We start from the raw sequence: 15,042 nt of genomic DNA, 5'->3' as shown, positions 1-15,042 counted from the left end.
TCTTAATTCCTTCTCGACGTACCATGCTGAATGTTCTAATCAAAATAATTTTGTTTTTCAACAAAAACAGGATACGGGTCAGAATTGACCCACCTTTGCTGGAAGACTGTTAAAAAAAATAAACTGGTACATTTTTGATAAGTGGCTAAATATGGTAGAAATTTTTAAATCTCTAAAAAAAAAATTGACCAGCACTGCGGTTAAGAAGAATTGGTCTATGTTTAAAAATTATATACAATCCCAGAAGTATCATGGAACGCATTATCAAGAGGTGGACAAAATTCTTGTTTGGATACAAATTTCGAATGAGCAAATCACTCATTCGTTGCTCGTTAAATTGAAATAAAATTTTAATTATAGAATGAAATATTTCATAACAAACAGATACAAAATGTAAAGTTGCTTTGAATATAAAGAGATGCTACGTTTAATAATTTATTTTAAATTTCGGTCACTAAAGTGTGTGATCGCTTGGTAAACCATGATTTTAAAGTTTTTACGATGTTTTAATTCTGAAAGTTGATTTTCGTTACGTCAAATTGGAATTAAATATAGAATGGTTTCACTGTCAAAGAACCTGTTTAGTTTTTATCCTGGTTTACATCATATTTCGCTACAAGGTCACTCGATATTGCCAGATGTAAATTGAATTATAAGTTGAGATTTGCTAGTTTTACGATTCTTCTTTTCTCATTATGAATTTTAATGAGCATTTATATCACAGTTATTTTAACGTTTTGTTATTGTACTCTGAAAAGGTTCACACACCTTGGTGATCGAAAACTAGAATATTATTTATAGCATCCGTGATTTTTAAATTAAAAATAACAACTTTATATCTTTTCAAATGTGATATGTCTAATACTAATGCGAATAAAAAGAAGACATATCCATTTGTCCAACTTTGACACTATTTTAATAATTCGAAATCGTTTTATGGGACATTTCCATCTGGTCTTGCAAGAGGGACATTAGAATGTTTCGATGAGTTGCTCTCTTCTATCTTCAGGGTCATTTGATTTCTACATTCGTTATCAAATTCATCGTCCGTGGCATCGCCGAGATTACTTAGGCTTCCGTTGCTGGTGGTGCCAATTACTATGTAGCTTCCGTCGTTTCTCTCGTTCGAAAATTTGCAATTCTCTTTTTGACGCAGTATAGCTTGCATCCCCGACGGATGGACCATCGTGTTGTTCTGACAGAACCATTCTTTATCTCGTGCATGATGAGAACAGTCCAAAAATGCAGTGCAATTCTATAGATTTTTACGTGCAAACGGCATTAGTATATTCATTATTTAAAATATTCTACGCGGGAATCAATTTGAAGATCAATCATTACCAAATTTTTAAAACTAACGTCTAATATTATTGGGTTTGACAAAAAGTAATGACCAGTAAAAAATGGTACTTTCCTTCAAATGTAAGAAACGGTATTAAAATGTATTAATCATTTTGATTTACAATCTTTTCACAATCATAATCCTTCCATAACTTTCTATTTTTAAAATGTTCAAGTTTTGATGCAAGCATGTATTTAATGTTTTGATTCGAGATTTTGGGTCATTATAAACTGATACTGTGAATAATAAATAAAATATGTAAGCTAAATAATTACCAGCATCATCAATAATTGTGTGTTTTCCTGTTTACCATGTTTAGAAAAGTCATAATTCTCTCTTTTCATAACTTTCTATTTTCAAAATGGTCAATTTTTGATGGAAGCATGTATTTAACGTTTTGATTCGAAGTTTTGAATCATTATAAAATGATAATGTGAATAATAAATAAATTGTAAGTAAAATAATTACAAGTATCATCAATAATTGCATTTTCTCCTGTTTACCATGTTTAGAAAAGTCATAATCCCATCTTTTCATAACTTTCTATTTTCAAAATGGTCAATGTTTGATGCACGCATATATTTAACGTTTTGATCCGAAATTTTGAATCATTATAAAATGATACTGTGAATAATAAATAAAATGTGTAAGTTAAATAATTACAAGCATCATCAATAATTGTGTTTTTTCCTGTTTACCATGTTTGGAAAAGTCATAATCTCATCTTTTCATAACTTTCTATTTTCAAAATGGTCAATGTTTGATGCACGCATATATTTAACGTTTTGATCCGAAGTTTTGAATCATTATAAAATGATACTGTGAATAATAAATACGTGTAAGTTAAATAATTACCAGTATCATCAATAATTGTGTTTTTTCCTGTTTACCATGTTTAGAAAAGTCATAATTCCATCTTTTCATAACTTTCTATTTTCAAAATGTTCAATTTTTGATGCAAGCATGTATTTAATGTTTTGATCCGAAGTTTTGAATCATTATAAAATGATACTGTGTTATCATATAATAATAAAATAATTACAAGTATTATCAATAATCGTGTTTCTTTTTTTTCCTATTTATCATATCTAGAAATGTCTTTAACATTTGTTCAAAAGTATGAAAAACAGAAATATTCGATAGTTCGATGGTGTACTTGTCATTATATTGCATTTCTAATAACTAGACTACGAATCTTTATGCAAATTTATATTTTTATTAATAAAATTAATATACAGGGTGTCCCGTAAATAGTGTAAGAGCCGGAAATGTGGGGTAGCTGAGACGATTCTGAACAACAATTTCCTTTGCAAAAATGTCGGATGGAGCTTCGTTTTTGAATTATTAACGAAAAACACTAACGAATCACGGCGCGCGCCTGCCGCGCGCTCAGGGCCGTCCGAACTAAGAGAGCCACTGTGTCGGGTAGGTAGCAAGATGTGCATCGGAGATACGTCGAGGAACGAATACAAATAATTAAAAATACTACCACTGCAACTGTTACCTCTGCGGATTGGATAAATCAGCCAGCTAAATCGAATTTATTAATTATTTGTATTCGCTGTTTCCAAGGAAGAAGGAATAAAATGTGGGAAGATGCTCTCGGAATTTTTAGGAAATTAATTCTTCGCACCTGAATGACGCTTCTCGCCAGAGTGTGTTAAAATTAAAATAAGAATTATTTTCAGAAAATTAAAATAAATACGGTAAGAACCATTTGTAATCGTTTGTTATTAAAAACTGTACTGGAAAAGCAGGCTGGATTTGTGCGTACCGAAACATTCTTCGCATGCAAGGGATTAATAGAGAATTAATTGAAATTCGCCTTACCCATTTACTTGCAAGTTGCAATAGGGCCGGTTAGTGCACCCCTGTCAATCATGGAAAGGTCGAAGACCCCAATAAAAATCAGCTGATGGGACGGCCCGATCACTGCACTCGCTTCTTACTCAGAAAACACTTCACAGCACGGTCACTAGCACTTTTCACTTTTACATTTTCGGGGTAAGAAGCGGGTGCAGTGACCGGGCCGTCCCATCAGCTGATTTTTATTGGGGTCTTCGACCTTTCCGTGATCGACAGGAGTGCACTAACCGGGCCTTATTGTCAGCGCAGCAGAGCAACTTGCTAGTAAATGGGTAAGTCGAATTTCAATTATTTCTCTATTAAAGCCTTTGCATTCGAGGAATGTTTCGGTATGCACAAATCCAGTCTGCTTTTCCAGTACAGTTTTTAATAACAAACGATTACAAATGGTTCTTACCGTATTTATTTTAATTTTCTGAAAATAATTCTTATTTTAATTTTAACACACTGGCGAGAAGCGTTACTCAGGTGCGAAGAATTAATTTCCTAAAAATTCCGAGAGTATCTTCCCACATTTTATTCCTTCTTCCTTGGAAACAGCGAATACAAATAATTAATAAATTCGATTTAGCTGGCTGATTTATCCAATCCGCAGAGGTAACAGTTGCAGTGGTAGTATTTTTAATTATTTGTATTCGTTCCTCGACGTATCTCCGATGCACATCTTGCTACCTACCCGACACGGTGGCTCTCTTAGTTCGGACGGCCCTGAGCGCGCGGCAGGCGCGCGCCGTGATTCGTCAGTGTTTTTCGTTAATAATTCAAAAACGAAGCTCCATCCGACATTTTTGCAAAGGAAATTGTTGTTCAGAATCGTCTCAGCTACCCCACATTTCCGGCTCTTACACTATTTACGGGACACCCTGTATATCTTACTTCAAGTATTTCTTATATTTTTGCATATTGAGTACATTCTGTGATATTTAAGATTTCCCCTAAATGCATAAACATCCGCAGTCCACTAAGAACGCATAATTAAAAAATTTATTGGCAATAAGGGTACATTCGTTTCAAGTATTCGATAAGAAAAATTGTAAGCTCGAAACGCCGATTGCCAATACTCATCGAAAGATTTCGTTTAAATTAACCCTGATAGCGACTTCGAAGATAACGTTAGTGATATTATTATATCCCTAAATTAATCTAGTCATAGTACGTTTAACAAAGTGTATTAATGTATCAGATACGTTGGCGAATGTTCTGGTGTATCGTTGCACAAGCTCGTTTGTTTTAAACGTTACCACATTTTTAAAAAGTACCGAGTACATCATTGCTTTATTATTCCAAGTAATTTGTATGCCTTTTGAATGTTCAAATTTAAGGATGTTACTACACGTTGCTTGCCAAAACTATTCGAGCGGTCAATGTGTCAAGAATGAAATCTGAAATCCGTGAAATTTATAGGTTCCGTAAATCTAGTGTTAACCATTCACGTGCCTTCTGTTTGAGTTGATATTTCTGTAAATTTCAATTTCTACGTGTCTCTCACCACAAGGTTGTCCGTGATCCTCGATACTCCGCATCTTGATTGAGCAGTGAACCAACAGCACTCGTCGGGTATGATTCGGGACAGGAACTCTCCGTTCTCCGCGATCCTGTGAATGGCAGTCGAGGCTCCTAGAATTCCGCAGGATCTCGGCGGGAAAGGAATGATCACAGGAGCGGAGAGGTAGGTCTTCGGGTGTAGCTGAAGAAAGTAACACAGTCTTTTACGCTACAATAATTCCCCCTTTCGAGTGACACGATCGAAACAACCAATTCGCCTAAAACTGGCTAGCAATAGTATATATAATAATAATAGTAATAGTAGTGCTGTATTTAAGCATTAAAAAGAAAAGTTTGGTTGGGTCGACATGCCGGCAGAGCGCGCTCGTCTGAAGAGGTTTTTGTTTTTTTCGACCACCAAGGTGTGGTTTCCTTCTTTTTTTGTTTTTTGGCTGATGCAATAAAGATCTGTTTTTTGTGCAAACCGGTTTGTGGCATTCTACCCCTTTTATGCCCTAACTCTCAACAAGTAGTAATAATAATATTGGTAGCAATAGATATCTTAAGATAGGTACTGTCCAGTGATGACTTATTGGCAAGGCACGCTGATTGGCCGTAGCGTAATAGCGACGCCCGTTCTCACACGCATTATCGTTATTGGCTGGGCTGCTCACAACTACAATTCCATCGCGTGATAAAGGACGCGAAAAAAACGTATAGGGACAGAGTACGATAGGACAAGACTCACAAGGAACCTTCGCGAACGGTCCGGCTTCGATTTTGATGAAACTTCCTACACTTACGAAGCAACCAAAAATAATCGGCACGTATTTTTTTTTAGCTGCGGTAACTCGAGTTTAAGGGGTGAAACCACCCCTTGAAGTTTTGGCTCGAAACGACTATCTCGAAAACGGAAAGACATGCGAAAAAATTGTTAATGGGCGAGGTTACTGGTTTCCTATGTACAATAACATGGTGTTAAAAAATTTATCAAAATATAATTTCTTTATGACAAAATAAAATTTATTAACTTAATTTTTCGGTTTATTGAAATTTTCATAATGACGAAAAATGACGAGCATTTTATTCCAAATCCATTGGTATATAACATTTTAAAATTGCCTCTTATAGTTTTGCAGATTTTTATGATTTACATCTTGCGTGCACATCCACTATGGTAGTAGCCGTTCTAACTTTGATTTTAATGAAGCACTGTAGGCCTGCACTAAATTATACAGTAACAAGTAACAAGTAACAATAACAGTGACAAGTTTCTTAACAGCAATGAAAAGATTAATTGTTTTTATTACCCATCAATGACATCGTGGCAAAGGTGGAGCGATTTGTAAATTATAAATACATACAGTGTGTATAGCAATTACTCTATGTAGTTTCGATAATAGTGGTACTCGTCGAAAAAATGTTTGAAACATAAAGATTTCTTATAGCATGCGCATTTAATTATTGCCACGTCATCACAAATATGGCATCTTGGTTCATTTTCAACAGAATAGCAGTACTCAACAGGATTCTGGAATGCATTTGTTTTTTCATCTATACACGGTACTCGGCCACCCCTGCGAAAAATTTTAATGGGAGATTCTAGAGGCCAAAATAAGACGGAAATCAAGAATACTAATTTGTTGATGGAGGCTTCGTCACAAAGTTATTAATGTTTAAAGCTTCGCCCGTACTGCATTTTTGTTTAGAAAGTGGGAAGGATTTCGCGAGTAGGTCTATTCACCAGAAATTATCGTAATTGACCCCCGCAACCGAAAGTAATTTTTCCAGAACGATGTGAAATCTTTTTTCTTTGCTGAAAAATTTGGGCACCTACCCCCTGTCGATTTTTCTTAAAAATTCGTTTTCAATTTTTAATAATTTTGTTTGACACCCTACAGAAAAATTGTTTAATACTTTTTTGTAGGTGCCCATGGGCTCTATTGCAGAAAAAAGTTTCATTGAAATATATTCACTATTGTAGGAGTTATGGCTGTTTGAAAATTGGACCATTTTTATGGGGTTTTTCTAACATTATGGGATTAAGGAACAACTTTTCGAATATTTTTATCATTGCTACATATTCTACTCGAAAATACGCGGCGTTTGGCTTTTTGACATTAAAATCGACCAATCTATTCAGAAGTTATGGTGTTTTAAAGATTCGTATGAAATTTACGGGAAGCATTTCTGGCCTGAAATTATACTTTCGGTAAGGAATTTTTTTCTCGAAAATGGTTAAGATTTCGAGGGTATGTCTATTGACCAAAAATCATAATAATTGATCCCCGCAATCAAAAATAATTTTTTTAGAACGATTTGAAATTTTTTAATTTTGTCGGAAAATTTCACACCTTCTCGAATTTTTTTCTCGTAACTGGGTAGGACTTCGGGGGTATATCTATTCATCAAAACTGATTATAATCGACCTTTGCAATCGAAAATAATTTTTTTAGAACGATTTGAAATCTTTTTTTTTCGCTGAAAAATTTGGGCACCTACCCCTCGTCGATATTTCTTAAAAATTCGTTTTTAATTTTTAATAATTTTGTTTGACACCCTACAGAAAAATTGTCTAATACTTTTTTGTAGGTACCCATGGGCACTGCTTCAGAAAAAAATTTCAATGAGATACTTTTACTACTATAGGAGTTATGGCCGTTTGAAAATTGGACCACTTTTATGTGGGTTTTCACATTTTACGGGATCAAGGAGCAACTTTTCCAATATTTTTAGAATTTCTACATATTCTCTACTAAAATACGCGTTGATTGCTTTTTTAAACATTAAAATCCTTCAATCCGTTCAGAAGTTATGATGTTTTAAAGAGATGCATGAAATTTCAGGGAAGCATTTCTGGCCTCACATTAGATTTTCGGTAAAGAATTTTTTTCTTGAAAGTGCGTAGAATTTCGGGGTATGTCTATCCACCAAAAATGATTATAATTGATTCCTGCAGTCAAAAATAATTTTTTTAGAATAATATGAAATTTTTTAATTTTGTTGAAAAATTTCACACCTTTTCAAATTTTTTTCACGAAAGTGGGTAGGATTTCAGGGGTATGTCTATCCACGAAAAATGCTTGTAATTGACCTCTGTAACTACATATAATTTTTTTAGTATGATTTGAAATTTCTTAATTTGATTTTGTTAACTTTTTAACGAAGCCTCCATCAACAAATTAGTATTCTTGATTTCCGTCTTATTTTGGCCTCCAGAATCTCCCATTAAAATTTTTCGTAGGGGTGGCCGAATACCCTGTATAAATGAAAAACCAAATGCATTCCAGAATCCTGTTGAGTACTGCTATTCTGTTGAAAATGAACCAAGATGCCATATTTGTGGTGACGTGACAATAATTAAATGCGCATGGTGTAAGAAATCTTTATGTTTCAAACATATTTTCAACGACTACCACTATTATCGAAACTACATAGAGTAATTGCTATACACACTGTATGTATTTATAATTTATAAATCGCTCCACCTTTGCCACGATGTCATAGGTGGGTAATAAAAACAATTAATCTTTTCATTGTTGTTAAGAAACTTGTTACTGTTATTGTTACTTGTTACTTGTTTCTGTACAATTTAGTGCAGGCCTACAGTGCTTCATTAAAATCAAAGTTAGAACGGCTACTACCATAGTGGATGTACGCGCAAAATGTAAATCATCAAAATCTGCAAAACTATAAGGGGCAATTTTAAAATGTTACATACCAATGGATTTGGAATAAAATGCTCGTCATTTTTTGTCAGTATGAAAATTTCAATAATCGCAGTAACGTGTGCGCGTGAGTTCTCATTGTTCGTGAGAGACATCGAGTGATGCAACGCGCTGTGCGCGTGTTCATTTATTGTTCATCTATGTATCGTGTAGTAATTATTAAATCCCAACAATTTCTTTACTTGAATCTATACTGTAAATATTGTCACTCGAAACCGGGAATTGCTGTATCTTTGACCTTTTTCATTTTCTTTTCACTGTCGCATAGATATCCGTTTATTTCTCGTTTATGCTGCTTACGCTCGTTTCACTCGATTGGACTCAAACGCGATTCTCGTTTGGACATGTATTACTTTTCGTTAAATTCCGTCGAAGGGCCTCCTCAAATCAACGACGAGTTTAAATTCGAAAGTGAATTTATTTAAGCTCAATGATACCGATATTACGTCAATGTACACGCCCATACGAATGAATACATGTTTGATCGTTAGGTTGCACTGTTTCATTCGACTCTATCAGTTCCCGGCTTTTTCATTCGCAATTCGAGACTGATACAGTCGAACTCGCGCGAAATATACTTCTTTATTTTTTTTTTTTCTTTTTTTTTTTGCGTTGGAATTTGATACAATAACACGAGCCTTTATAAGGACTTTTACATCAACTTGGCACTTGTAGGACTAAGAGATGTACAATTTCATTTTTTTTTCTTTTGTCTCATAATCGTTATCCTTTTTTTTTTTATACACTTCAGTTCCTTAGCACGTCACCTAGCGATTAGAGTTAATAAGTTGCTAATAATTAGACAGAAAGTTGTTACGAGTTATATACGTTAAAGTTTCGCTGTTGCAATCGTTCACGATCGTTTTGTTTTCACTTTTGTCGGTCGATATTTCACGCAGTCGCCCGCGCTCGTTAATACCGTCGCCAATAACGGAACGCGAGTTACTTACGTTATTTTCCTTTAATCGTTAAACGTCCTGTTCTATGTTACAGTCTGCATTACCGACGAGACAGTTCGATAAAGTAACAAAATTATTAAAATTTCAAGTAATCAACGCATCGGTAAAATTTCGCCATAAGATTCGGTATGGTACAATCAGGAGAACGCTGCCATGCATTTTAACGACGAAATGTTCCTGTTCGGTAGGGTCGTTTTAACTTTTGGGCAATCGAGGTTAACGTTTGGTCTTGATTAAGTTCGATCCGTTCGTTTGTTCGCTGGTGAAACGAGAAATTGGTTGCGTGACTTTAAGGTTAGGGTCACACGAGCGTCGAAACGACGTGCGTTTCTGTATTCTTCCTTGTTTTGCAATTTAGAGCAACGAAGACAGACAAGACCAGCGTTACTATGTCTGTCCTTGGTTGTTTTCAATCGTAAGACGAGGAAAAACATAAAAACGCACGTCGTTTCGACGCTCGTGCGACCCTAACCTAAGAGCGAACAACTTCCGAACTACGAGTTGCGACAAAACGATTTTTATTAATGTTCTCGGTCCAAAAGCTAAAACAACCAATGGTAGATCGCTTCAAACAAACAATTACACGTATCGTTAAAATTTCTCGCGCAAGTTTTCTATCACAACTTCGTCTTCACCGACGTCGCGATGATTAGTGGCGCTTCAATCGCCGTGTTCCTCTATAACTACATCGTTTAAGTTTAAAACAAATCACAGCATTTACATCATTTTATCCCGGACGACGTTCGTCCAAAAAAAGAGAGAACGAACGTTGCCGTCGAAAGTGTTCCTACGGTCGATATTAATTATAAACTTTTAACGTTTTTGTTCCATCTCGAATTGTGAACAATGCTCGCGACCGAGCTGTGTTCAAACCATCTGCTCGAGAGGAAGTCCATTTCTTCATGTTGAACAGCGAAATGTTCTTCACGAGTACCATTAATTCGATTTCATGTAGTATTTTATTTAATAAATTTGCTTTTCGACGCTTATCGGATGCTCGTATGCTTTTAATCGCTTCACCGTTGTCAATATCTGTAACCATTTGGCAAAATGATCGAATCCAGTTAAACCTTATGGACACTCCATTTTGTTTTCGGAGTAATTTTTATTGAACGGAACCTACAGTAGTTCACGAAAGTATTCGAATGTGTTTGAACAGTTTAATGCTTGAAATAATGAAATTATCATTTTCAAAATGCATTAGAAATGCATTAGTATGATTTATAAAATATTTTTATTATAATAAAGCTTTATTATAATTTTTGAAATACTTGTATTTACGACTTTCAATATATTTTTACTATAACAAAATTGCTAAAAGTTTCGAAATACTCTTAGTTCAAAGAACTGACGTCATATTATTTTTTAAATACATTTACAACAGTGAAAATAAAATCATGAAAGTATTCGAATGTGTCTGAACAATTTAATGCTTGAAATAATGAATTTATCATTTTCAAAATGCATTTATTACAATGAAATTCAATTATATTTAAAAAATACTATAATATTATAATTTTCAAAGTACTTGTATTTACGACGCTATATTTTTACTATAACAAAATTGCTAGAATTTTCGAAATACTCTTAGTTCAAAGAACTGATGTTATATTATTTTTGAAATACATTTACTACAGTGAAATTAAATTTACGAAAGTATTTGAAAGCGCTCGGTTAGTTTAAAACTTGAAATAATGAATTTATCATCTTCAAAATGCATTTATTACAACGAAATTAAATTATATTTTAAAAATACATTAGAATGGAGCTGTATAATTTATTAAATATTTGTATTGCAATAAAGCCTTATTATCATTTTCAAAATACTTGTATTTATGACTTTGAATATATTTTTACTATAACAAAATTGCTAAAAGTTTCGAAATACTCTTAGTTTAAAGATCTGACGTTATTATTTTTTAAATACATTTACAACAGTGAAAATAAAATCACGAAAATATTAGAATGCGTACGGATAGTTTAAAGCTTGAAATAATGAATTTGTTATTTTCAAAATGCATTTATTACAACGAAATTAAATTATACTTTAAAAATACTGTAATATTATGATTTTTTAAATACTTCTATTTACGATTTTCAATATATTTTTACTATAAAAAAATTGCTAGAATTTTCTTGAAGAATTTAATATGATAATTATTTATGATGCGTACGATGAAACTGTATCTCTAGCATCTCAGTAATTAATAATTTTTTAATATTTAATAAAATTTATTTTATTATAAAATGAATTATTATATGAATTAAATCCATTTAAAAAAAAAACTAGATATCAATAAAATCGAATAACTTTTCATATCTAATTAAATATTTATAATTAATTATTTAACATAAAAAATTATATTTAATTAGCTTATTTTAGACCTTATTTAATAGTTTCTTATGTAGAATTTAATGCATCATCTAAATCTAAGAAGAAATATTAACAATTCTATTCAAAAAACTGAAAGTGACCTTGATATCTTGATAAGAAAACAAAATACCATAAGACGAATTACAATAAACATACAAAACCATAAAAACCATACAACTTTTATCTGAAACATTTTTCTGTACAACAATAATTTATGAATTATTTGGAGTCGTCATGTTAAGAGACTCACCCTGTATGTTTCTTATTTAACATTCCATTCTGCCATTCTTCGTAATAAAAATATTTTGAAAATCACAATGCAACTTCACTGCGGTAAAACAATATCAAAACACATATAATGTATCGCTAAACATTACAAATAAAAATAGAAATATTAAAGTTTTGACGATTTTTCGACACTTGTCAACCGAGCGATTAAAATTCAGACATTAAATTCAATGGCGACTGTAGCTACTCTCTCGTATTCGTCGCTGCATATTTTCATTGTAATAAACGTATTTTTTAAATCAGAAACTTCACTGCGGTAAAACAATCTCAAAACACATACACCCCTGGGAAAAATTTTAATGGGAGATTCTAAACACCAAAATAAGACGAAAATCAAGAATACCAATTTGTTGATTGAGGCTTCTTTAAAAAGTTATTAACGTTTAGAGATCCACTATCGCGCGTACGCAGCTGTTCTCAAGTTGCCGTTGCACAGGCGGAACTTTAAACTTTAATAACTTTTTAACGAAGCCTCAATCAAAAAATTGCTATTCTTGATTTTCGTCTTATTTTGGCCTCTAGAATTTTCCATTAAAATTTTTCCCAGAAGTGGCCGAACCACCTGTATAATGTATCGCCAAACGTTACAAATAAAATAGAAATATTAAAATTTTGACGATTGTTCGACAGTTGTCAACGAAGCGATTAAAATTCAGACATTAAATTCAGTGGCGCCCGTAGCTACTCTCTCGTATTTATCGCTGCATATTTTCACTATAATAAACATATTTTGAAAATCAGAATCTACACTGCGGTAAAACAGTCTCAAAGCACATATAATGTATCGCTAAACATTACAAATAAAAATAGAAATATTAAAGTTTTGACGATTTTTCGACACTTGTCAACCGAGCGATTAAAATTCAGACATTAAATTCAATGGCGCCTGTAGCTACACTCTCGTATCCGTTGCTGCGTACTTTTATTGTAATAAACGTATTTTGAAAATCAGAATATAACTCCACTGTTAATGGACCACTGTTAATGGAGTCCACTGAAAAATTTTAATGAGAGATTCTAGAGACCAAAATAAGATGAAAATCAAGAATACCAATTTGTTGATTGAGGCTTCTTTAAAAAGTTATTAACGTTTAGAGATCCACTATCGCGCGTACGCAGCTGTTCTTAAGTTGCCGTTGCACAGGCGGAACTTTAAACTTTAATAACTTTTTAACGAAGCCTCAATCAAAAAATTGCTATTCTTGATTTTCGTCTTATTTTGGCCTCTAGAATTTTCCATTAAAATTTTTCCCAGAAGTGGCCGAACCACCTGTATAATGTATCGCCAAACGTTACAAATAAAATAGAAATATTAAAATTTTGATGATTGTTCGACAGTTGTCAACGAAGCGATTAAAATTCAGATATTAAATTCAATGGCGCCCGTAGCTACACTCTTGTATCCGTCGCTGCGTACTTTCATTGTAATAAATATATTTTAAAAATCATAATGTAAGTTCATCGTATTAAGCATCGAACGTTTTGGTTAGCAAAAGTTCGTGGTACTATAGCGACGTGTTCCTTAGCAGTGATAATTCGCGATGATCGTGTTACAGAACATTTCACGTTTCAACAGGAATCCCCGCCACTAATTCCGAGCAATTGAGCGAACAGAACGAGGGAAGGTTCTTATACGCGACAATACGTAGGACGTAAGCGCGATGGTGAACGTGAAATAAAAGCTTTTCTTTTGATTTGGTCCCACCATAGGTACAGGGTAGCTGGCATGAATTACGTTAAGTCGATGTACCGATTGATCGATCAACGCGAGTCACAGACGCCAGCACCGGGATTCAGAACTCGATTAAAAGTTAGAGTAGAAAGATTTAAGGAACAGGGTCGTACTTTGTATTACAGTGATCGATTATCAATAATTTATTGACCGTTCGTTATCTTGTAATTTCTCATCTAACGGTTCTTATTTTCTCAGTAGCTCGACCCTCGGTTGGTATCGTTGGATCACAGGTGATCCACAACTGTTTTATAGTTTCCATTTTCCTTCCATTTCCCTATTATCTCAACATAGTCTACAATTTCTAGAATTGCATGGAGATATTAAGTTTGATTCAAATCTTGAACGATAATTATCGAAGATATGTTGACGTTTGCTTTCTTTATCATTGCCGTCGCCATGACAGATTTTTTACTCGAGCCTAGTATAGTTTATTCTATTAATAAAAGCTTAGTTTTTAACCCATTTTGTCGTTTTCATACGAAACGGTTATTATGAAAATGACCTATGTCATGAAACTAAATAGATATTTTCATTTAAAATTGTGTCGTATCAACTATATTTCATTACTATGGAAGAATTTCTGAAATTGCCATTTTTATTATCTGCTGCATCTTCATGTTTATTTTCAGTGGCGTAAGTCACTTTTTCCCTTGCATGCGATAGCAGAAGAAATAACATTATATTAAAAAAGCAATAAATAGTGGACAATAATTAACTGGTTAAAAATGGAGTGGATTCACAAAGCACTATACAGAGTGTTCGACCACCCCTGGGAAAAATTTTAATGGGAGATTCTAGAGGCCAAAATAAGTTGAAAATCAAGAATACCAATTTGTTGATGGAGGCTTTGTTACAAAGTTATTAACGTTTAAAGTTCCGCCCGTACTTAATTTTTTGCTCGAAAATGCGCAGGATTTCGGGGATATGTCAATTCACCAAAAATGATTGTAATTGACCCACGCAACCAAAAATAATTTTTTTAGAACGATTTGAAATATTTTAATTTCGTCGAAAAATTTCACACCTTCTTGAATTTTTTTCTCGAAAGAGCGTAGGATTTCGGGGGTATATGTAATGACAAAAAATGATTGTAATTGATCCCTGCAACCGAAAATATTTTTTTTAGAACGATTTGAAAAATTTTAATTTCGTCGAAAAATTTCACACCTTCTTGAATTTTTTTCTCGAAAGTGGGCAAGATTTCGGGGGTATGTCTATTCACCAAAAATTATTGTAATTGACCCCCACAGCTGACAATATTTTTT

General features: G+C 33.4%; 1 protein-coding gene across 1 annotated transcript; it reads right to left on the bottom strand.

The window, feature by feature from the left end:
• Positions 1 to 593: 593 nt before the first annotated feature.
• LOC143349656 (uncharacterized) lies at positions 594 to 5,191 on the bottom strand. Its single transcript, XM_076781065.1, has 4 exons — positions 5,066 to 5,191; positions 4,687 to 4,922; positions 1,342 to 1,414; positions 594 to 1,255 (listed from the first exon to the last, which is right to left on the bottom strand). Exons 1-4 carry the CDS (start codon positions 5,189 to 5,191, stop codon positions 935 to 937), a joined length of 756 nt encoding a protein of 251 aa, XP_076637180.1. The 3' UTR covers positions 594 to 934.
• Positions 5,192 to 15,042: the final 9,851 nt, after the last annotated feature.

Source organism: Colletes latitarsis, chromosome 14 (assembly GCF_051014445.1).
Source record: "Colletes latitarsis isolate SP2378_abdomen chromosome 14, iyColLati1, whole genome shotgun sequence".
Classification (NCBI taxonomy): Eukaryota; Metazoa; Arthropoda; class Insecta; order Hymenoptera; family Colletidae; genus Colletes; species Colletes latitarsis.
This window is presented reverse-complemented; position numbering and strand designations above follow the sequence as displayed.